Consider the following 24,239-nt stretch of genomic DNA (forward strand, 5'->3'; position numbering starts at 1 on the left):
CTATTGTGTATTGCTCTTGCCTTTTATGACTTCTGTATAAAAGAACATGTATATTTCACAGCCCACTAAATACTCCTTATAATCTTAGGCTTGTCATCTAGGTGACTGGATTTAGAAATGCTATAGTCTGCAACAGAAGCATGCAGGTTCAGTAGGGTTTTGTTTGGTTTTTAAGATCAAATCTGATCGTCTTCAATACTACTATCTAAATCAAAGAAGGACAGCATATTAAAACTGGTATTTTGCAGGTACATTTCACTATTTTAAATACATTTTTTATTTCCATAAAAGTTTGAGGTCACTGTCAATGAAAAAGAACAAATCTAAAACAGAAAACAGATTTTTCTTTGGATGAAAAAGGGTTTTGGAGCTATCCATGATTTCCATTTTTGAATCTGGGTTTCATAAACCATTTTTGAATGAAAAATTAATTTTCTCATCAAACAATGAAGTAACTTACAGTAAAAACTATAGTATTAAATAAGCTTATACAGTAAATTGCAATATGGTAAGCTTGGGTTTAAGGTGCTATTCCATCCGCCCTGAAGTCTTTTAAGGACTTTACCACGTGGGCATCATGTCCGGGAACCAGACTCTACCGAGATGCTTTGAAACTTCCCAGTGAATCTGCTCTAAGTTGTATTTCTGATCGGGAATCAAAACCTCCTCCATAATAGAAAGCTGAGAGAGACGACCGCCACACATCTTCACAAACTCAACAAAGGCACTGCAAGAGACTTCACACTCTCCTAGGCCAACGGCTGACAGATACTTGCAACGTTCCGCAATACGGATCAGCTCCTCATCCAGTGGCCGCAATCCATTGGCGCATACCACCAGTTCAACTAACCGAGGACATGTCATCCCAACGCGGCCAAGTACGTCTTTGCTTACTGATCTTCCAAAGTAAAGGTGAGTGACAGGTATTTCATAACGAAAGAATGGGTCAAACTCTTCTTCGTACAAGAAAAAGTACATTACTAAATTTACTTTAGGAGAATGCTTGATGAAAGCGTCCCAACTGCTCTTCTGAATCGTGTGGAACTGAGTCTGTCCAGGATTTTCACTGACAACATCAATGCGCAAGTGTTCTAACCTGACGTGTTTTTCAGAAGACAAAGCAAGCAGAAGCTCATCACTCAGCAGGTGGTAGTTCAGCGCCAACTCACGTAAGCCATGACACTGGTCAGCCACGCAAAGGATACCTGGGAAAAGAGAACATTATGAAAGGGGTTACACAGATTAATATACTAACAACTGAACAAGACATGCAAGAATGAGTTTGTTTACATATGTCAAGAGGGTGCAAGGACCACGTATTTCAACACACGATCAAGAGCTAACGTCAAAACAAAATCATACTGGGCAACCAGAACCTGAATCTATTTCACACAAGTATGGTCTTGTGACTTCTTTGTACCTACACGGTAAGATACATTTACACTATGCGACTACATCGCTATTTTGCTAGGGAAACATAAAGAAGTTAAAACGTTGCATTGTATACTTTCCTGTGGGAGTTGATTCTCATGTGACAGATACATAAATAGCATAGTCTGACTGCTGTAAGACCACATATACTCAAATTCATTGTTGCAGAAGGGGCTTACTCATAATAAAAGTATTTCCCTAGCCTGCCTTGGAAGAATGGCTGTCCCCCTCTGTGGCTGACAAAGCAGCCATGAATGAAATCTGTCACCTGAGGAAAGCAAACATAAAATGAATGCTAGATTTTAATTAAATACAGAAGCTGCTGCTGTCAGTATTTGTTCTTTCTAGCAAAGTATAAATATTTAAATTTGGAAAAGCAACAGCAAAAAACAGGGAGAACACTAAAAACTGGGAGCAGTAATGCCTAGAACAGCGATTTTCAGACTCTCCCTTTAATGAATCAATATAACCTGCTGTTCATGGTAGATGAAGACATTAACAAAAAGAATTCAGTTCAGTCTATAAGGTTTTCCACTCATCCTATTTGCAGATACAAGCAATGGTACCACACTGGTAACAGTACTAAAAAAAGCACACAGTTCTCTGTATTTCATGTGACCCAGAAAACTGCGTGAAATTCAGGATATGGTCTTTCCATTAATAGAGGAGATGAGAACATAGCATTTGATATGCAACCGAAAAACATGAGCTCAATATACTATAGCTCTGAAGCAATGGGAAGAAATATAGAAAGACAGCAGTTATTTTAAGATGCAGTTATTAAACTCAAAAGCCTATACTGAGCCAAAAACAACTTTCTTTAAGAAAATTACTGTAAAAATATTCCATTGCATGAATATATACACCAGAAAAGTATGTATTTTCCACCTGAGGATCTGCAAGAACACATGCATCAGAAGCTCTTCTAACTGTATCAAATACTGCCATTTCAAATATAAAAAGTTTGTTAAATGAATTAAAAAAAGCAGAATTTAGGTAAACAGAATTTTAACCCAACTTTTATTGCAACTATTTCCTGTAAAACCAGTTCAAATATGTTAGCATATTCATTATTTCATTCAGGGGGGAAGGGATGGGATCCAAGATGAAGTGAAAATCTAGGTGGTTTTTTTCGTTTTTGTTGTGTTTTTTTTTTAAGATTGGAGTACAAGATTAGAACAACTAAGTATAACTACAAACTTGCGTGTACCTTCTACACATTGCAGAGATCGTTTCCTGTCCTTAAATCATAATGAACAAAGTTATTCTTACAGCAATACTCCCACAAGGGCTGCTGTGACCACTCCACTTAAGCAGAGTCAGGCATGTTGCTTCATAACACCTAGGTCTGTTGACACATGAAATATTTTAAACATATATATTGTCTCACCACTACACAGTTTCAGAAAACAACCTGCTACAAATTTAGCACCCAAACCAGCCTGTTGTCCAGACTGCCATCCTTCAAAAAAATAATCTGTGTTAACTTTAAGGGTACGTTACCAACCAGTGCAGTGCAAAAAGGGAAAGAACTGGGGTTCAACCTGCTGTGATTTTTTGTGGGTCTAGGACTAGATATCAACATCACATACTGTCAATGAAATTATGTATCCTGCATATAGAACTGACAATGAATACAGTGTAGGTAGTTACTGGGGGGCCTGCCTGGAGCCCATGCTATTCACAGAACATCCCTAGGCGCTGCCTAAACCTTTGTGTCACCGAGAGGTAAATTGCTCTAATTGCAGAGATTTGCATCAAAAAAATCCGTCTACTAAACTGCTGATGCAGACACACCCCATATCCACACTTCTCCCCTACCCCCCACACTGAAAGAGTAGCAACCCTCCTACCCCCAAAGCAGAGCAGAAACACAGCCTTTACAGAAACGCTTGCGGTCCCCTCTGTTCCAAGAGGTAGTATTTCAGGTAATAAACAACAGCACATCAACGTGGATTTAAAAATAACCATTATTTTGTTTTACAAGGTACTGTTGCAGTTCTAATGCAAGTTAAAGTTCAGAGGGGAAACAGCAAGCAAAAGAAACTTCAGATATACTCACAAAGATTTGAAATACATCCCTGCCTTTGTTTCTCCAGCCCAAACCCAAACATGCACCCCTACCTTTGTACAGTAACTTAGGAATTATTTGGAACATCCTTTGGAAGCAATTCACAGTTTGATATCAATCTGTTTCCTTTACCCCTGCAGCAGTGGAGTCTCTCTTGCACTACTTGCATTACTCTTATCTGTCCTTCACTAACAAATTTCTTAAGAACTGATCTAGTAACAAACATTCCCACCCACCCCCAACTGCAATTTGAAGGCTTGTTATACCATTTTGAGTGCATCTTTAAGTAATTATTTTTGCATAACTCATGGCCCTTTTGGTTCAATTAAAGTTTTTCCACATTTATAGCAGCCTGCTAATTACAATATTCACATTAGAAAAAAAATCCAGGTAAGTCTCGGTCCTCAAAGTTTCTCATTTTCCTTCAAGAGTGTCATTCTTGCAGCCTGCCTGCTCTGAAGCCAACTATCCACATACCAGCTTCTTTCTTTCCTTCCGCTTTTTTTCTCTCTCCATCTCAAGGCACAACCATACCTGAATCAAGCAATCAAATTCTCCTGTCATTTGCTTAGCATTCTCTGGTTTTGTCACTAATGCATCTGATCCCATTCTATTCACTTCCATTCCATGAAGGACAGCAGTAGTTGTGCTCCTTGTTCCTTAAACAGGCATTGCCCATTGTTCCTTCAATTTAAAACATCACACAAGATACATCAAACAGAATACAACAGTCAAACAACTGTGTAAACCCATGCCCCTCTCACAAATTATCAACTTGTATTGTTCCATAAAACGTTCTAGCAAGGATTAGCCACAAGCCAGCAAAGTCTGCTAGAACTGACAGGTTGTTCTTGGATCCAAGTCCAAGGAAATTACTCTCTTTGCCTAGCTACAAATTACTGCTGGAGCCTATTCCTCCTGCGAGACACATTATGGCTCCTGTACTTCTCAGACACAAGGATTCTCAAACGAAATTTTAAGTCAGAAAAAACCAGTCACTCTAGCTAATTCAAACAATCCCCCATCTCTGATGACAAAGCTTTGAAGGAAATAACATTCCAGTTAACATGCTGGTGAACACTTTGCTGGACAAATCTGCTGCAAAACAAACCTGCATTTTCAGGACTTCTTTATACAAAACCAAACACAAGGTTTTGTTCGAGAGCTACACCTGCAAAAGGTATTAAGTTTGTGTTTTGTTTGTTATCACTACAGCAACATGCCCTCTGCTACAGTATCATTTTCCCCACATATTAGGAGTCCTGCTGGTGAATTTTACGTATAATATACCTAATACTTACAGCTGCAATATATTTGCATTAAGAAAGCTATGGTGACTACAGTAGTTCCTCAGAAGAGGAATTTAACTAAGTTGCCAGCATCTCATTTACAATTTCTCTTCCATTTCTCAGTGAAAAAAACATGTTAAGTTGATGGACTGTGAATCAATCTTAAACTTGCTGTGCATTGCATAAATCTTCCACAAATGTTAATTCTGTGAACTGCAACAATCTGAGTGCTTTCATTCTGATATGAGCTGGCTTCATTCTTGCTACAAAGACAGACAGTGTTAATGAAGTACATTTGGTAACGGCAGAAGTTTTGCACAGCTCAGTCTCATCTCCCCCCTTTGTTGATGCTGTCTGCACTTATTATAGTCCAGCAAAAGATTAAACTGCTTTCTTTCAGAATGACTAAACCAGCATCTTCATAATCAATGACACTGCAACACTCAAACCCCATACATAATGAACTGCAGAAGAGGAACTTGCGTTTCAAAAGGCTTAATTATACCGGAATACTTAAATAGTCATTGCAGAAGCAGCGCACTATCAAGACAATACAGACTCTCTTAAGTTCCACAAGAGGTTAGTTATTTGTCCAGAACAGACATGCACTATTTTATTACTAGCTCAGTAGTCACTCCGCAGCTGGTGGGATGGATGGATTGACAACCAGTTGAATTAGTACTTTATTCAGTGACAGTTGCTGTAGATACCACATTCATTGTCACTCTCACCCCACCCCTATTTTTTCAGGCATTTACTGGTTTCAGACAGAATTCAATGCATATATTTAAAAAAATCAAAACAAAACACCGTAGCTTACCAGCTGGAGAAACATGAGGACAACTGCTCATTTTCAACAGTTTGAGCGTGTCGCTGTTGTTAGCCACTAACACTTTGAGAGATGGATCATCTACTGGTGTATCATCAATCTTAAGTGAAGAGAGGGATTTGGAGTTTACAAACACCACTGTCAGTGCAGAAATAAAGTGAGACTGGAAAAAAAAAAAGTTTAAATGAAACAGTAGTATCTGAAATAAAGCTAGGACTGCTGTGTATAGTGTAAAACCATTGAAATATTTCTTTTACTTACTGACAGCAGTTGCTGAAAAAGCATTCTTTTTATATTGCATAATTAAAAATTAATATTAAAATGTACATATTTTTGAGTAGAGGAAAAAATTTTTTTGCTATCAGTCCATGTATTTGGCAAATCAGAATGTCTAACATTAAACATAAACCAAGAACCTGATCCAGGACAATCCACTACACAAACTTAAATCTACAGGAAGACCATAAGCAAAGAGGAAAGCCTAAAAGCCCTAATTTTGAGGATAATTTGCAAGTTGCACTCTAAAAGAAGCATCTTCTAGAACAGGAATTCCCACGTGGCGAGTTGTGCTTCATTGGTGAGATGCAAACACAGTCAAGAGCAGCAACCCTGTACTGTTAAGATGTGCCCAAATGGTACCACTGCCTGCCTACTGTCCACACAGAGTATTTAGGGTTTGAATGGACTTGTCTTGGAAAGCTAACTGGAGTGGTCCAAACAGAGCCAAGGAGGAGCTGATCAATTAATTACCAATTAAGCAGCATACACAATGTAGGTGCAGCGCTCAAGGTTGCTCCTCAGCATTTTTGTGTAACCACTGAAAATTATCAGTAAAGACAGAGCCTAGGATACTGACAATACGCTGATTACATACGCTATGTACAGAAGAAAAGGTGCTTTAATAATATTTCCACTCTGTATTCCAAAAGTGTTAGTACTGTGTTTTCATTCTCTGTATTTAGAATGTAATTCCCTTCACTAAGAAGGCTGTTAAATAGAAAGGCAAAGAAAATTAACCACGTTTACAAAAACACTGTAAACTGAAACTGTAGTTTGAAAAGCTAACAGAAGACAGGCAATATCCCAAAATGTAAAAGCTATCTTTTCAGTATTGCCACACATGTAGCCTATAGTACAATTCTTTAAAAGATTCATGTAGAATGTGCTTAGTGAAAAGACTAGGCAACACAATGCTAAATGTGATTTACAAATATTTGCTAGATGTCACGTTACTTGAAATCAGAAGAGCACCGATGAAGATAATGCAAAGTATTTCAGACTTCCTATACAGTCTGATTAAAAAAAAGTAATAAAATTGTTTAGTGTTAACCATTTTTCAGATCCATTCATCTTCGCAGGCTTCTTATCCAATGGGCCTGTTACTAACGGCTTCCCACAAGAATTTATTCATGGTCCAATTAAATTCTTTAGTTTCATTAGTGGTCTAAGAAAATTTAAAAATCATTGCTGGTCCCGTATGCTGGTGACAATATTACTGGAGTGGTAAACATCAAAAGGCAAATTATACCTAGAGTTGATTTTGGCTCATTTTCAATATGTTTTTTAAAGGCCACACATGGGTCACATTAGATTCATCATTAGGAAGAAAAAAAAGGAAACCTGTATTTTAGAAGCCTTGAAGCTGAATAAGACCATAGCATGAATAACTACAAATAATTATTCAGCAAGCTGAATAGGACCATAACATATCCCTCCAGTGAAAACTAGGTAAGAGGGATAAAACAGCATTCAGATTAAGAAATAAAACAATATGCAAGACGTGAAAGGACAAAGTATTTCTAACACACTGAGACTGTGCATTGTTTTCACTATGTTCAGGTTTTCTTACAGTCACATCTCAAAGCACATCAAAAAAGGAAAAAACCAACAAAAACTAGTTAAAGATCTGGAAAGCCTCTTTGAAAATTAAGGATTAAAAATACACATTCAAGAGAACTACATGACGTGGCTGTGATCACTGCCAAGGATAATAATTGATAATCCTTCTGTAGCTAACCTTGCTCAAACCCTATAGCCTACTGCCTCTCCTGAGGCTGTGCCTAGTTCTTCCTTGTCCTTGTTGCCATCATCAGCAATGACATCACTGAGATACAGCTAATAGTCTAGTTGTATCTGGCCTTTCACATACACGTGGACTTGACTCAAGAATTGAGGCTGCGAGACAGCCGAAATGTCCCTGCCATAGTTCCTGCAGTCCAGGTTATCCCAGCCCCTCTCCTGCTTCTCAGCAATAGCACACTTCTACCTCACTAGCAGGATTTCTTGTTCAGAAGCACATATAAGAGATTTATTGTCTTCTAGACTAGATGCCTTCTAACAAAATCTAAGTTTTGGTAAACACACAAGGTAAGAATGTGACAGAAAATTGCAGAAATACAGTGCACTTTGCCTAGGAATCTGATACTTGACTGCGTGACCTGAAGTATTGAAAAACATGATCGTATCACTTTCTGAAGAGAGCTCATTGTTCGTATAATCCCTACAGCAAGTACACATGGATAAAACTCTTATCACTCATTCAATTGTAATTGTCTCCTAAACATCTCCCACAGTACAATTACACAGACATGAATCGTCTAGTCTCCAGACTTGCATCGTGTTGCTCAGTATTACTTTGAAGTCAATAGACAGGACTTGGAAGAACAAGGTCAGGACTAAGTACTCGCATGATGCAGAGAATGAGTGAAACTTCAGTTATCCATCTTCGTACAACACCTCAGTTCCTCCCTTTAATAGAGCCCAGTAATAAAGCTTTCTTTACCTAAGATTACAATAAATCTACCAAAAATTACAATAAAACTTTTCCTAAAGTTATAGAAATACTGTATGAAACACTGTAATACTTTTCTATAGAAAAATATACATATTAAAATACCTTTGGTAAATCCATGAAGCTTGGCCGGGCAGTTGAAATTAGCCCAAGTGTTTTCAGAGAGCAATTCACAAGCTGTGATAAAATATCACAAGCTGCTTCTGCAGATTCCTTGCTACTGTCCACCTTAAAACAAGACAGATTTATTGTTTCAGAAAACACTGCATCAAACACACTCTTTACAAAAAATCAGAGTAGAGCAGATGTACTTTTACTGCTTTTCCACTTCACCTTTTGAAATGTGATGTCATAAAAACCAACAAAACACTTCATTGGGAATCCATCAGTGTAATTTTTTCCCCAAAAAAGTACATACCAAAAGTCCAAGATAATTTGCTATAAATTCACCACGCTACTAAACACTTTGATAAAATTTAGCGTGATGAGGGGGCAGCTACGCAGTTTGTTCCAAGATATTTCATCCACATCAAATAATAAGCAAGTGGAGATTCATTTGGATCCAGAGCCTACCCCACTTCCACTTTACATTCTTCCTTACCAAAACGTGGGAACTCTATAAACCCTTTACTGTGTGAAAAAGCTGATTCCTTTTACGGTGACTCAGCTCGTAAGATAGAGCTGCTGGAGAGTTAAGTGCATTATCATATGAACCTATATGACTGGGCGTTCATCATTAATACCTCAACAGATATGCAATGGATACTCTGAAAAAAAACCCAAACACAACCGAATCATTTAATGTGCCTCCACTGGATTTCCCCCAACACTCAGATGTGCTTTCCAAATAATCTCTTATACATAGTACACGTGACACCTTTGCAAACCTACAGAACGGTAAAACGCTTGATCACAAGATTAATTTTAAGTCTACCATAAGCCATGCTACCTTGTCAGCAGCTGATCTAAGTCTGATGAATGCTCATTTTCTGCTCGAACACATGCTGAAAAACCTTGATTTTCAACAATCCAATCTTTGCCTACAAAAAAATTCCTAAGTTTTCAGCCTTCACAGAGTAACAGTCAGTGTTATATCCACTTCCTTGTGATTATCCTTGCTCCTTAGTATTTCCTGCGATCTAGAGTTCATTCTGCAACACTGAAGGACAACTGACCGGACATGTGCAAGAAATGACCCAGGTATCACCCTACCAGGGAAGGGCATCTGAAATCCTTCAAAAACATTTGCTTCAAAGCAATGTAGACTGGAGACAGACACTGGAAGGTGACTCCAATACTGCTATAAATCTTCTTTATTTGGATACCGATAAAAACCCTGCAAACCTTGTGATAACCAGTTTACATCTGATATCACATCAAGCAGTAGCAATACACATGATCAGGCAGAGGTGCCCCAGCTACCCACACACTAATGATTCCTACATGAAAATCTGCCAGATCTCCGAAACAAAAAACTAGTATGTCCATCTTGCTGCAAAGTCATTTCCTTTCCAAATTTGTCACATAGCTGATGCATATGCAGCCATGACTGTTTCACAGCACTATTCCAAAACAGAGTGATATGTAGGCCAATGTTAAAGATTTTCATCTGCTGAAAATAATTCCATGATGTTAACAAAGCCAATTCTCACCAAATGGTATTTCTCAGCCAACTACAATCAGCAGATACACCATCCTGTGCAAATACCATGTACTTTTTCAGTTAACTGAAATGCAGCTGTGCTGAACAGATGCTGTACACAGACAATCCCATACAATTTAGTACTAAAAGTGCAAGTTGCTTACTAGTAGTACTGAAGTCACTCTCTGTGCATTAGATGTTTTCTAACCATGAATATTAGATCCAGCTACCTTCAGGATGTGAAACAGGGAAATGCTCAATTTATGTGTCGTGATCAAACTTATTTCTGAGGCAAGTACCCACACGTGCAGTAGTATCAGAACTGAAGTATTTCTGCCCACCCATTGAGGCAGAATTCTAAGTGGCTAAGATACTACCAAAAAAAAAACCAAAACAAACCACCAAACAAAAAAAATCCCCCCCTAATGTAATTATGGCAATGAAAAGCTATGTACAGAACTATTCCAAGTTTTGGTCCTGAAAATACATCCAAATAAACAAATTAATTGGGAGGTAACCTCCATGTCTATATGCCCATTTAGAAAACCCATTTCTTCAGTATACTAGGCCTGAAAACAAGGCCTACCACACTGAGAGCTGCCAGTTTAAATAACTGACAATCCTAATCACAAAAATAACATCATAAGCCTTTCCTAATATTTAAGTGATCTTCTTTAGTTTTCAGCATGTTACAATGTTTTGATCACAATTGTCAGTTACCACTTATCATATTTCAATTACTGACATTAATTAAATTGTACTTCTCATGCTTTGATATTTATATAGATGAACCATCAAAACTGTCTCAAAAGTATCAGAGATATTTCCTTAAAACATTCTAAATAAAATGCAGAAAAAGGAAAGAAAAAAGAACCAAGTTTAACAAATACTTTTATTTTTATAAAATTACTTTTAAAAAGTCTCAAAAATACACTACCTTGAAGCTTACATACTGCAGGTGATTGGAATGCCTCTTTATTATTTGCTTGATTAGTTCAGGATGCGTAGCTCTCAAGTAAGACGTAGCTGGTTGATTCAGTTCAAACTCAAAACACCTCCAGAGATCAGGCATATGAAAGACTTGGTTCCAGCTTCGGCAGACCTGTGATGCATGAGCACGATCCAGAAGGGGCAAGTACTGGAACACCTGCAGGATAATGTCTTGAAGCAAGTTCGCCCAGTCAGGACCCTGCACAACTATGGCTTTCTCATCTATAACCTTGTGTCTCTTGGATTCTTTCTCAGTTGTCTCTTCAGATGAACTGCTGTTGGCCTCATTAGTTTTCCTTCCTCGTTTCATTCTGTAAGAGTAATATGAAAAAAAAACAAAAACTATGTATTTTTGTAAATGTAAGAGAGCTGAAAAGAACAGTATTAATAGAAAACTGTGGAGGTGAAAAAGCATGTTTTCCATAACCACACTTCTGCAGGGTTTCCCGCCAGCCCCGTCCCCCCCACGCCCGCCCGGAAAAAACTAAGTAGCAATGAGTTTGAAGTGGTAGTCTAACAGTAACATTACCATCTGAACAGATATCTTTTTTATTACTTCTTTAATCATTAACAGAGCCAATTCATTTATAACAGTCATTCTCCTTTCAGTGCTTCACGTCTGCATTTGAGAACACTTTGAACCTAATTTGCTTTACTGTTTTGTTGATAATCACTCTACCTTCCTACTAATGGAAAGATATTCTTCTAAACAATTTTGTGAACACTGACATTCATATTGCTGTCCCAGTCCTATTTACCAGGAACAACATTTGAAACTGTAGAAGGCAAAAGGTAGGCAAGAAAGTAAATAGTGATTGTATGCATGTCTGCAGGCATTGCATCTTGCAGATGTTGTATCTGGCCAGCTCCTCTTTATTCCCAGACAGGAAGAACCTTTATTTTCTTTTTCTTTATTTTAAAAAAGGTTACTTCAATATGCATCTATTTTAAATCAGTATCCTTAAAAACATATTTCATGAAGAACATTGGTATGCTTTCATGTTTCCAACTAACTAGTAAATAGGTATTATGAAAGATTTCCATTAACAGTCTGAAAGTTTCAACCAACAGAAAAAGTTTACGGAAGAGTCAGCAAACTGTCTTCAAAATCACATTAAATTCAGCAAGTCTGAGGCAAAAGGTTATCTCATTCCCAGTAGCATACACTTCTTCCATAGTGGTCTCACACAACTTCTACCTTATATTACGTTATTAAAGACAAAAAAAATCCCACCACTACATACATCTGAACTAAATCTAGCATTGGGTTTTGATCAAAGTGTGTTCTTTTATACATGCCAGCTTACAATTGAACTTAGCATCCAATGATTTATTTTTAAAAGCCTCAATGCGATGCACATCATGTCCTAAAGGACTATGAATGAGACCTCACACTGAACTACAATACACTCAACTACAGTCTCTAAAAAGCTAAGAGAATCGGGAGGTGGGGTGGGTTGATACTATACTATATGTATAAACACCCCCCCAGCCCCCATAATTTCTATAAGATAAACATGGACTTGATACACAGTGAAATCATTCTGGTTTAACATTCAAGTACAATTACACATATAAGATTATCATATGTCCAGTTCATCTGGGATCTGGACAATTAACTTTCCCTGCTATGTACTGCAACTGAGTAAAAGTTTAGAAGTCTTTTTTAAAACAAAGTGCAGGACGCTAGATATACAAGTAAAAAAATGATACTGTTTATCATCCAATGCATCACAGATTATTTTTTCAAAGCCAGCATCTCCTTACCTATCTTTAACACACTTTAATCCTACCTACTCACATGACAAAAGCAAGCTATCACTTAAGGTCTGAAGGTACTAATAAAATGATGTAAACAAACCTAAACATACTGTCATGAAAGACTGATGAACAGAATTTGTCTCCTGATTTTTTTCAGTTTCATTTTTTAATCCCAGTAGCACTTGGGGGCAATCATAAGATGAAAACACTACTGGGCAAAAATCTCTACTTACTTCCTGAGAACCATGTACTGTTATTCACAGCTCATGACTATGAGACTATGCAAAACATGACTCCTGTGCTGAAACAAGCTTTCCACCCGTCAGAGAGTTCTGCTGCTGAGCCACTAACTTCACTGGTACAGAAGAAAAGCAAGAAAACTGAATAGTGATTTAGAACCATCTGCAACTAACAAAAAGATGAAGGAACTGGATTTTGCAACTGTGAAAACTGAATAATTAAACTTAAAACTAATCAAAAATTGGCTTAGCAAATCTACTGCAAACCTGTCATGTTTGAGTTTGTCATAACTGCTAAGCATAGTCCAAAAATATTATTTGTAATAAGCTAGTCTGAAATGCAATATTCCTTTAAACTTTAGGCTAAATAGATATTCCAAACAACTAGGTTATAACGAGCAATTACCATACGCAAGCTATTCACTTGCCAAATTTGGGATGGTATGTTTGATGTCTTTAAATCCTTCCAAAGCCATCTCTTGTTAATCCGTAAAAAACTACACAAGATAACTGTTAGACTTGGCTCTCCAAGTCTTCCTCTACAGAGATCCTGCCTCATCTTTTGCTAGTAAGGTAATATATGTGCATAAATTTTCTGGTTAGGTAGGCTACTTTTATCACTGCATTGGGGGTGATATTCTGGATTTTCTCCCTTATCACATTATAGGGGCTATCGTGCATGTACAGCAGAGCTAATTCACATACAGCACATTTACTATAGCTGATCTTTTCAAAGCCATGAACACTAGATCTGACAGAGGTTCTTTCTTTGTTTTTAAGAAAAGACCAGGAGTGAGCTGCCACTGACAAAACTGTATGAATTTTTCAGCTGGAAAAACAACCTCTGAGGCATGACTGATAGACACGGACAAGGTCATCAACAGCCAACTTAGAGGCTGCACCTCTGAGCTAACTTTGATGAGTTCTAAGTAGTTAACATATGCTGGTTACAGATCAAAGCACACTCTCGAAGTTGTGGGGTACTATCCCAAGTTTTTATAGACAGCCAATGAAGAAAAGAGGCAATAAATACGGCCATCACTAGAGCTATACCGATGATGAATTTCAGGTCACAGCCTTCCAAGAAAATAAGATGCTATGTGTTCTAAGTGCCATGGCTTGAGAGGTAGGGGATAGGAAAACACATTTCCAGACAACTTTTTTGTTACTGACATCTCGGATGCTCCTGTAGTTGAAAAGAGAGAGTAATCATAAGTTTTCAAAAATACTTCCTTGTGGAACTTTAGAAAAAGAGAAAAAGGTGTCTAAGCTCAAGACTAAAAAATACGATTTTAAGAATCAGATGACTGGTTTGTCACCTAATTTCTAATTAATTTGTTCATCTAATGTTTGTCATCTTGTTTCAGAAATTTGCCTATGGAAGTTTGCAGAGTCATCAAAAATTTATTTATAAAAAAAAGTAAGGCCACTTGAGAGAGTAAACCTTTCTCTAAATTTAATATAGGAACAGGCAAATGCAATTAGGCGGTTCAGTTCACTTTGCTTTATGTGTCTGATAGTCTAAAGATCTAACCATTTTAAATCCAAGGCCAATAGAAATGACTTTTCAACGAGGAATACACTGATGCAAAATTCCATGCTAGCATATTACTGTACAGGTACAACCTATTTTTCAAACAATGATTGCTTATCACTTCTTACAACGCTTGACCCATCAATCTTGCTTTTAACTCTCTCTGGCATACTCAGGACACACTTATCACTGATCAGTTTTTCCAATATAATCAACCTTGCTTTAAAACCCCAGATCTTGACAGAAAGGAGGGGAGGAAAAAAACCCAAACCCAAAAAACCAAAACCAACCAAACAACTGAAAAACCAACTCTACCAGGACAGAAAGATGTGTGAAATCATTATGCCTGACTCCTTAAGATTTTCCAAGTAAATTTCACAACCTATTACAACAACTTGTTTCTGAACTCTGCATCTGGGCGCAACCCACACTATCTTGCTGGCAATACAGTCATGTTCAACCATAATCACATAGTCCAGTCACCAAGCAGGAGGAGGAGCAAAGCACATGCTTAACATTGTTTTTATTGCCGAGTAAGGTGCAGACAGAACACCATGGCAGTTAAAAAAAAAACCAAACAAATAACTGTGCACGGCTGTTTACATCCTGCTGCTAACGCTTGCCCATGAACAAGCCTAACTGAGCTCGTTGTGTTGCTTACACCTGAAGTAAGGCTGTTCTAGAAACAGAAGAAGTGCGTGCGCTAATGAGGGGAACGGACTGAAAGAGGCGGCGACACAGACACAAACCCAACCCCTAATCGCCGCGAACAGCTAGCTCTGCTGAAAATAATGCGAGATTTACCATTTATTACTGTTACTATGAGAAGGCTGCAAGGCAGCGATACTCTGGGGATACCGAGGGTAGGTTTTAAGCCCCGCTACGCCCGGGGAAGCTTCACCTCAGGGTCGGCTCCCTCCGCCCCATCCTCAGCCCGGGGCGCGGCGCCGCAGGGCTCTGACAGACCGCAGGTGGGCGAGCGGGCGCTCCGCTCCGCTCCCGGGCAGGGCCCCAGGCCCTGCTGCCCCCGCTGCTCGGACCCCCTTCTCCTCCCTACATCGGCAGGGCAGCCGGGCTCCAGAGGAAGGTCCTGCTGCGCCGCCGCCCGCCCCCTTCCAGTCCCTTCACCTGGCGGCTCCCTGCTGCGCTTCGCATTAACCGGGACTCGGGCCGCGCTGGCGCCTCCGCTCCGGCCACATCAGCTCCCTCCGCCGAAGCCAACCCCAGCACCTCCTTCGCCCGGCGGTGCGGTCCGTCCCGTCCCGTCCCGCCCGCGTCGCTTCTTCCCTTCCTCCCTCTCTGTTTACTTCCCAGCGGCGGAAGCGACGCAAACCAGCCAAAATGGCGGCGGGCGGGCTGCGGGGCGGCGCGCCCCCTCCTCTCCTCCCCCCCTCCCCGCGCGGGCGAGGCGGGAGGTGGCGCGAGCGAGGCTGTGCGGGGCGGTTGCCCGCCTTAACGGCCGTGCTGCAGCCGTTACACCGGGGCGATGGCGCCGGTGGGGGCCTGTGCCGCCCGGTCCCGCTGAGGGCACCGGCTGCTGGGGGACGGCCGGCTCGGCCTCCTGCCCTCTTCCCGCCTCCCCGGCTGCCTCGGCTCGGCGCTAAGCCCTTCCTGCCTCGGTGTAGGCCTTCTCACCGGGCCGCCGTGGCGGGCTGGCCGTTGGCTTCGCCTGGCTACTGCACTGCAGGGTTGCAAGGCCGGGGCTGGCTGGAGGCGTCCCAGTCAGGTGCTCGGCGGCCAGGGGAGGGAGGAGTGAAGTCCAGAAAAAAATACTGGGGGTAATACTGGCCGAAGAGCTGGATCTTCATCACTGATAGAGCCAGTTATCCCAGTAATTTGTAAGCTCCGTGTCAGGCTAGCCTTAGGAATAAATGTAATGGAGAAAGCAAACAATCAATGCTTCGTGGGTCCAGCAGGCGCTGGGAATGGAGTGCTTGGGATATTGCCAGGCAAAGAAGAGAAAGTGTGTGACAGTTCCCTTGGGCTGCAAATGCCTCGTTACCATGTGTTCCCCGCAAATGTGGTGCCTCACATACAGGTCATTTTCCAGTTCTGTACATGACTGAACTTCGTAAAGTTGTTGAGATTCCCAAAATGTAAATGTAATTATTTATTTATTGCAAGCTATAATAAATTAATTACTGCTTGAATTTTTAATTTCAGGCTGGTGAGTTATGATCCCAATTCCCATCATTGAGTTTCTTGGAAACAGACAGATGTGATCCAATGCTCTCCCCAATCTTGAAACGGCTTCAAAACAGGGTAAATGGTTCTTCAGTGAGGTCTCAAATGCCACCATCCTTGAGTTCTTCAAGGAGAACTTTATATAAAAAAGTTCTTTAGCAGCATTTTCTCACATACTTAAAGTCTGTTAAAAAAGAAACTTTTTTTTTTTTATTTTCAGTTCTAAGTCTAGTTCCTTGAGATTATTGGTGGGGAAAAAATGACTTGCATAGAAACAGCAATACTTTTCAGTGAGAAATGTTCATTTTCATTTTGAATTTCTATAAGGGGAAAATATCTTTTCTGGAATTCAGAATGTCTGAGACATTTACTACAGCTCAGCCATTATAGTTCTGTGTGTATTTACAAAGCTACATCCAGCCTTCAGCTTTTCAGGAAATGCAACAAAAATGTGGAGATAAGAGATGGGTTATCACCTCACCTAGAGCAGATTAATGAGCATCTCAGACATGCTTAAAATAGCATGTAATAGCAAATATGTGACTGTGTGATCTGTTCGGTTACACAGAACAGCTACACAAACCTTGGTAGATAATGAGGTGCATTTATGGCTGAAGCCAATACTGTCAAGAAAACGGAAGTAACTGTTTTGCTGTCCCCACCTAGAAATGTTTGGTGTCTTCCATTCTCACTGTTTAGGAATTCTCCTTTCAGCCCCATGTTCCATTCATAATGGCTGGTTCTTTAAAGGTGGGAAGATAACAGCCCCCAATTACAGTTTCTTGTAATGACAGGCTACATTTGCACGGATATAATTTGCAAGCTGCTGGAGATGTGCGTGAGGAAGGTGGACTCTGACTGCAACGGGTTGACCCAGACATAGGGAGAAGGATCTATTACTCGTCAATCAATGTGGAACGAGCAGCTGATGCTTCTTCTGGTAGCCTTTTTTATTGTTTTCAGGCAACATTACGCTGATGATGTGGTGTGACTGATCCATGTCATGTGAGGTCAGTATAAATATCTTTTCACCAAGATTAATACTCCAATGAAATTCTGGTGTCTGCAGAAAAAAAAAAAGGAACAACTTGTGGCAAAAAAAATCTTTTCTGGGTCTGTGTAGAAGTCTCAGGAGACCTAACAGGGCTGCAATTTCATTATTTTGTAACAATGAATGAAGGGTTAAGTCACTGACAGTCCCTGGCTGTGATACATAAAAGCTTTATTTGCATTGTTTTAGTTATTTGTGAGCAGAGTTGATAACAGAATATTTCAAGACATGTAACTTCTTGCCTGGCAAGATCAAACAGGCCTTGAGATAGCTTGCTATGCGTCCTGAGTATATCACTGATAACAGGGACTCAGGACATTTGTGTCAAGATAAGTGCCAAAGAACTAGTTTAAACTGACTCTTTTGTAACATTCCGAAGCCAAAGGATGGATGAGCCAATTCCATAACCATGTATGGACAAAGGAAGCCCATAGTTTAACTCGCGGACAGTGTGAGGAAGACTACGGACGACCACCAGAGGTTGAAAAGACCCTAACCCTAATTTTACTGCGCATGCTTGGACTATGCAAATGAATTCTGGGAACTCATCCACATAAGACTGCCCTTTCCAGGAAATCTGATGAATATGTATGATTTTTCTGTATATGAACTGATGTACTTTGCTAACCTGCTGGAGCACTCGTGGCGGACCAATCCCCAGTGCTGCCCAGCGCTGTATTAAAGAATGCCTGCTTGATAACAAACTAGTTGTTATTGAGTTATTCATCTCCGAAAACCATCCTGATCGCGGGCTCGGTACTGACTTTGTTGTTTCAACATTATTTTAAAACCCCTATTGCATTATCTGAGTTTAGATGTATTGACTTACTGGCGGAGACTTACTGCAGTGCCTTGCAGTTTTATTTTGCTGCCTGATACTCGGAATAAACAAAGTTTACTTCAATGCCTGTGCCCTTATTTGCTTTGTTGTAATTGCTTGTGTATGTTTTAGGCACGCTAAGTGTAGGAGAAGAGGACAAGCGCTGCATCACACTAGATGAGGCGTAGCAGCCAAAATCAGCAAGAAAGACAACTGCAGCTCTGTACAGGGAGCCAAATCAGGCCCTGGCCATGGTGCAGAGCACTGCCAACAGTGTCTGTGGTGTCAGTTGGTAAAGCATGGGAACTGGGGAGTTTACCAGAATTGAATAAAAGACCTACGGGCAGCTGGTGGTGTGGGCACCCTCTCCTGGCACCTGGTGAGCCCCCTGTGGCTAGCTCTGGCTTAGCTGATAGGCAAATCTATGCTGTTTGTAGAGCTCTTGGCCTCTGAGGTAGCTGGAGCTGGGAGAGGTGGCAGTGGGTTAAGAAAGGTCCGAGTACCAAAGGTCCAAAGACAACATTCAGAGGTCTGTGCTGGTCTGTGAAAGAGCTACATGGTTGCCAGCTGTGGCAGGGCACCTTGAAGCTTTCATAAGTAACTTGAAAATCTTTAACAGGTACATCTTCATTAGGTGGTTTCTCTGCTTTACTTATCATTTAACTAACAACAGATGAGTTTTGAGAGAGGAGTGTATACTTTTAATAGTACCAGAAGAAGTCCAGGGGCCTGTACTGAGCCCTGGTATGCAGAAACAAGACTATTGAGGAAACTGCTTTGTAATTTTTTATTTTTCCAAAAGAGAAGGAGAAGCTCTCTGAAGTTTCAGTCTTTCTGGTTGGAGAGTCATTCACTTACGGCAGAGATTTGAAGCAGCCCTCACTATGATCATGTGAAGATGAGGAACAGCCCACAGATGCGCTTCCATAAAAGCCAAGAGAATGACAGCCGGTAACAGCCTAGCTTCTAGCAGGAGATCTCACCATGTCAGGCTGAGGTCGTACAGGTACACCTCTTCCTATTTCAGCTGACAGACTACCTGCCTGATGAAGCCTGCAGCAACATTGCAACCACGAGGTCTTGGTTGTAAATGCTACAGCTTTTAGCACTGAAAGTCTCCTCTGTGCTGATTTGCTGGCTGTATTCAGGCAGCTCTGAAGGAGTCACGCAGCAGCTGTGCTCCACCCTAATAAGCCTGGCTTGCATCGGCTAGGAAAAAAATGCAGAAGGGAAAATAATAGAGGCAGTTGGAAGAGAGTTAAGTAACAATAAGATAGACCAGATCCAGCTATGATGAAAGTACCTAAGGCTTGCAGGGCATGAGTAGCCAACTCCAATTTAATAAAAATACAAGCTGTGAAAAATATGGGGAGATTAGTGTGATGAGTCAGTGGCTGAACGACCTGTTCTAGGCTGCTTGTGACAATCTTATTCCTCAGCAGACTGTGCTGAAAAAGACAGGAAAACAGAACTTGTGCTTTAACAATGCCAAATGAAGTTATTGTTTTTTGGCAATGGATATCATCATTAGGGAAACTTCCCTGTTTTATCCTCTTAATATATCTACACATGAAGATTTTCTAGGGGTAGGGAAGTATTTACACTGTTAGAATACAATGTTAGGGACTGATAAAATAAGTATATATTATCTATCACAAACAAGGCCTTTTAGAACAGGAGCTGAAACTCACCCATTTTTCAAAAAGTAGCCACAGGTAAAATGGTCCTTAAAACAGAGGGCCTCAACTTAAGGCCTCATGGCCACAGAAAAATAAAAAGGTAAAACTAAGCACGAGTGACAGCAGGGTAGAGTGTTGCCTGCAACAGGCTGGTTACTTGATGTTGTTCCTCATGCTTCAGTCAAAGCTGGGGATAATTGCTTTAAAAGGCTCCTCAAAACTCACTGTCTAAACATCATTTCTGTCTCTAGAGTCTATAGTGATTCTTCTCAGATGAATGTCTCAGATGGTTTCTTCATTTGTAAAAACTATGGTATCACTTTGCTAACATAGTAAAAATTGCCGTTTGCTGGAGCATCTCTGATACAGGAGTATCATGGCCTGGCTTTGGCTAGAAGTTCCACACAAATGGGTTGGATGTGCTGAGCTATACAAATGGCAGCGCAGACAAGAACTGAATGTTTTCATGGCGTGGACCATGGACCGCCAGCTGACAGGAGAACAATACTGCTGGAAAGGGGTAGCACCGTCTCGTTGATAGGTTGACCTGACAACATCCTGGTAGAGGACCTTTTTGGTTCACAGACATTTTCCCTGTGTTCTGTAGGTGTCCCTGCAAATTGCTTCAGCTCTCTCTGCCAGTGGGTGAGGAGTTAACATGATTAGCAAGCTAGCAGTGGTAAAGTTAAAATCCCAAACAGGTTTTTTGCTAAGAGGGGGCATTTGTGTTAGGATTGGCCTTGGTACCAAGGCACTGAAGGAGGATACCTTATGTCGCATGTCAAATGGCTCCTGCAGGGACACCCTAATGCTGGTTTTCAAATATGGGTCCAGAACTTTGTTTCTAACTCTTGTATCCCAGCACTGGGGGCAAACCCCAGATATTATTCATCAATTCCTTGAATGTACGAGTGTGCTGGAAGAACCAATCCAGTGTCCTGCGAGTAGGCGCTTATTCATGGGAAATGTCAAATTCAGTCAGCAGTAAGGCACTTGGGGCTTGCCAGGATGTAGCATTTGGCTGGTGGGGGGTATGTAGTTGTGCCCAGCTGCCGTCAGGAGGGAAATAAAGGTTTATGGACCCAGGCCATATGACACCATAGCGGGTGTGTGGGAAAACCCAAAGGTATAGAGGTAGAGGCAATAGTCTTACAAGTAACAATGTCTTGAACTGGGATGTTGTTGCTCAAATCCTGTTTGTATTGGGAAAAATGGGGACAGAGGTGGATGCAGATGCAGTGTCTCGTCTTACGTTATGTGTACTTAGTTATGTGTACTTCAACAAAACCTATGGGCATAAATTGCATTTATCCTGTACTTGGGATCATCCCTGTTGCTATTATTGCTACTTGACAGAGTCCATTGATATGACCTGCCTCCAGGCAAATGCTTTTAAAGGGTTGTTCAGGTTCACCAGTGAGGTTTCTAAGTCCCGTTGTTAGGACTCAGCATTAGGATGGCAAATTACTGCTAGTGGACTACACCCTGCCCGTCATAGTGAACTGCCTGAATCTCTAAGCGTTCTGAGATGGTACAGCTCTAAGTGACGTGACAGTGCTGCACACATGGCCACAGTCGAGTATGCATTCCCTGCGTGTGCCAGTGTGTTTAATGCCATCCTTCCCTCTTCTCATGGCTGCTCAGATGGAGTGGACGGCACAGGAGAGACCTAGGAACGTGGCTGGGTGGAGTGGGAACCCTTTCCAGGGCAGCTGACCGAGCAGAAAGGAGAAACTGTGGGGGGGAGGGTGTACAAAAAGCCACATCATGCTGTCTCAGGAAAGGAATATTACTGAATGAACACAAGGGGAGGTAGAAGTACTATCTGAGAGCTAACATGGGCTAAGGATGCTGAAATCACCTGGTCCATCACCCAAGCAGGGAGCTCCTCCCATACCAAGGAGTGGTGCGCACTCATGCAAATAGCTACAGCACTAGAAGCCAAGCTATGAGCATGCAGCTGCATTGGGGAGTCATGCAATAAGGGAGCAGTTTGGCTAAAGGGCACAGCCCCGACTGACCCTCAGCAGGGCAGTGTGCTTTTCTGTGGCCTCAGGTGGAGCAGTAATGGACTGCAAGTAGAGCTAGCAGTTCAGGGGCTACCTGCACCGATGCCATCCCTGCCAGATGGGGCTCCTGCAGGCTGGTTTGCTCCTCTGCCGCGTGAAGTTGAGGAAGTCCATGGGCGCAGCCCTGCGTTGGTGACTTTACTGATGTCAGAACAAACTGGAGCTGTAAATAACTGACCCACGGATGCTGTATTTGTCATTCTGGTATTGTCTACCTTGTAGAGCCTTGTTTATTGTCCACTTCGACTTATAGAAAGGTGATGTGCTCTAGGTAGGAGAAAGCGCAAGTAGTGACCAACGGAAATGGGGCTTTGTGTATATCAGCTGTTACAGCAGTATCCAGGGAGGATGGTCCCAATGGTTATCCCAGTGGGCTGCAGAAAGGAGTGGGGGTGTAGAAGCAATGCCACGATGGTGATAGCAAATGGCACTGTGTGTGCTGCTCAGCGGCTAACCCAAAGCAATGTCTCAAGTACCGTTTAAGGTTTCAGCAGCCGAACCTCCTGTTAGGTACAACATAGGAAGAAACCGTTACATCCAAAGTGACTGAATTTCAACCAACAGCAGACAGCCTACACGAAACCTTGTGGCAACAGCACAGAGCACCATCTCAGGTGCCTCCTCAATCCCAACAGACTGTGGAGGTGGGTATTACCTGAGAAAACTCACTGGCTAGCTGGCAGGGGACATCTTTGGGCTATTATCAATGACTCACAATGCCCAGTTACACCTGATTGCTGTGCTATTGATTGTCATCAGATTGTTGTTCTGTATTTGGTTGCATCTACGTAGGTCTACCCGGTGAAGATCCCACCACCTGCAACGCTTGGTAGCGCAAGTTCATCACTATCAGACCCCAGCTGTGAGAGCAGCGGATGTGACAGCACAGCCTTTCCAGTATGCCTTGGGCTGAGGGATACGGGGCATCTGTGGTACAGCTACTGCACTCTCAGTCACCTGCAACATCTGGCATGGGTTGAGGAAGGGGCTGTGGCAAAAACCTATCAAGTTTGAGTTATAACCCGAATGACTGGATGGTCCTGAAGCTCCCTAGCTAGCCTCTGCTTAGGTGAAACAGTGAACTAACTTAGTATGATGTGATTAATGAAAACTGTTTCATAAGGACCAAGATTATGAGGCCCTGATGGTGACTGCTTAATTGTCTGTGCCTTATTAACTTTTACTGTTTATTTTGTGCTCATTGGGTGGATACACCTGTGAAAGTTTAAGCTATCTGTAAACTAATGATGTATGATCTGAGTGGGAGTCCTGTGGCCTCGCCTTGGCCGGGAGCTGAGTTCGGTAGAAACTGGCCGAGTGTGGTGAGCTGTGGCGAACAGGGTGGTGCAAACAAGAACGAAGTATTTCCGTTGTGTGGGCTGTGGATCAACAGCTGACAGAAAAGCACATGAGACTGCTGGAAAGGCATACAGCAATCTTATTGCAGACTGATCTGATTAGCAGCCTGTGCTGGCATCTGGCTATAATCGGTGGTGGAGATCAGTGTGGAGGGAGATGTGGTGACGTGAATGTCTGACACAGCGTAGGAGCAGAGTGTCCGAGGCACAACCATTACGCGTGGGAGCTGAGGTCTACCCTAAGAGTCTGATGCTCACGCTCGACCCTACCATCTCCCTGGAGTAGTAATCAGGGATGGTCAGTTGTGTGTGAGAGAAACATTTCCCTTACGCTGCCTATCCCTCGCTCAGTCCGCTTAATAAACTGAAGGTAGCAGTGTCATGTCCTTTCCCCACTGTAATCTTAATGTCCTAAATTAATACTCATATTAATCTAAAATGAAAGAGATGTCTGGAAAATTCAAAAATAATTTGTAACTATGGTGCTACACTCAGAAATTT

General features: G+C 41.4%; 1 protein-coding gene across 1 annotated transcript; it reads right to left on the reverse strand.

Annotated features, from left to right (window-relative positions):
* Window positions 1–481: 481 nt before the first annotated feature.
* FBXL3 (F-box and leucine rich repeat protein 3) lies at window positions 482–15,793 on the reverse strand. Its single transcript, XM_059818573.1, has 5 exons — window positions 15,706–15,793; window positions 10,991–11,354; window positions 8,517–8,639; window positions 5,612–5,783; window positions 482–1,205 (listed from the first exon to the last, which is right to left on the reverse strand). The coding sequence occupies exons 2-5, from the start codon at window positions 11,351–11,353 to the stop codon at window positions 562–564; spliced, it is 1,302 nt and encodes a 433-aa protein (XP_059674556.1). The 5' UTR covers window position 11,354; window positions 15,706–15,793; the 3' UTR covers window positions 482–561.
* Window positions 15,794–24,239: the final 8,446 nt, after the last annotated feature.

Source organism: Gavia stellata, chromosome 1 (genome assembly GCF_030936135.1).
Source record: "Gavia stellata isolate bGavSte3 chromosome 1, bGavSte3.hap2, whole genome shotgun sequence".
In the NCBI taxonomy this organism is placed as follows: Eukaryota; Metazoa; Chordata; class Aves; order Gaviiformes; family Gaviidae; genus Gavia; species Gavia stellata.

Coding starts and splice junctions, on each gene's coding strand:
- FBXL3 (XM_059818573.1), bottom strand. CDS start 11,353: ATGAAACGAGGAAGGAAAACTAATGAGGCCAACAGCAGTTCATCTGAA. Junction 5,784..8,516: donor GCTTCATGGATTTACCAAAG/GTATTTTAATAT, acceptor TTTTTTTTCCAG/TCTCACTTTATTTCTGCACT. Junction 1,206..5,611: donor TCCTCATGTTTCTCCAGCTG/GTAAGCTACGGT, acceptor CTCTTTTCCCAG/GTATCCTTTGCGTGGCTGAC.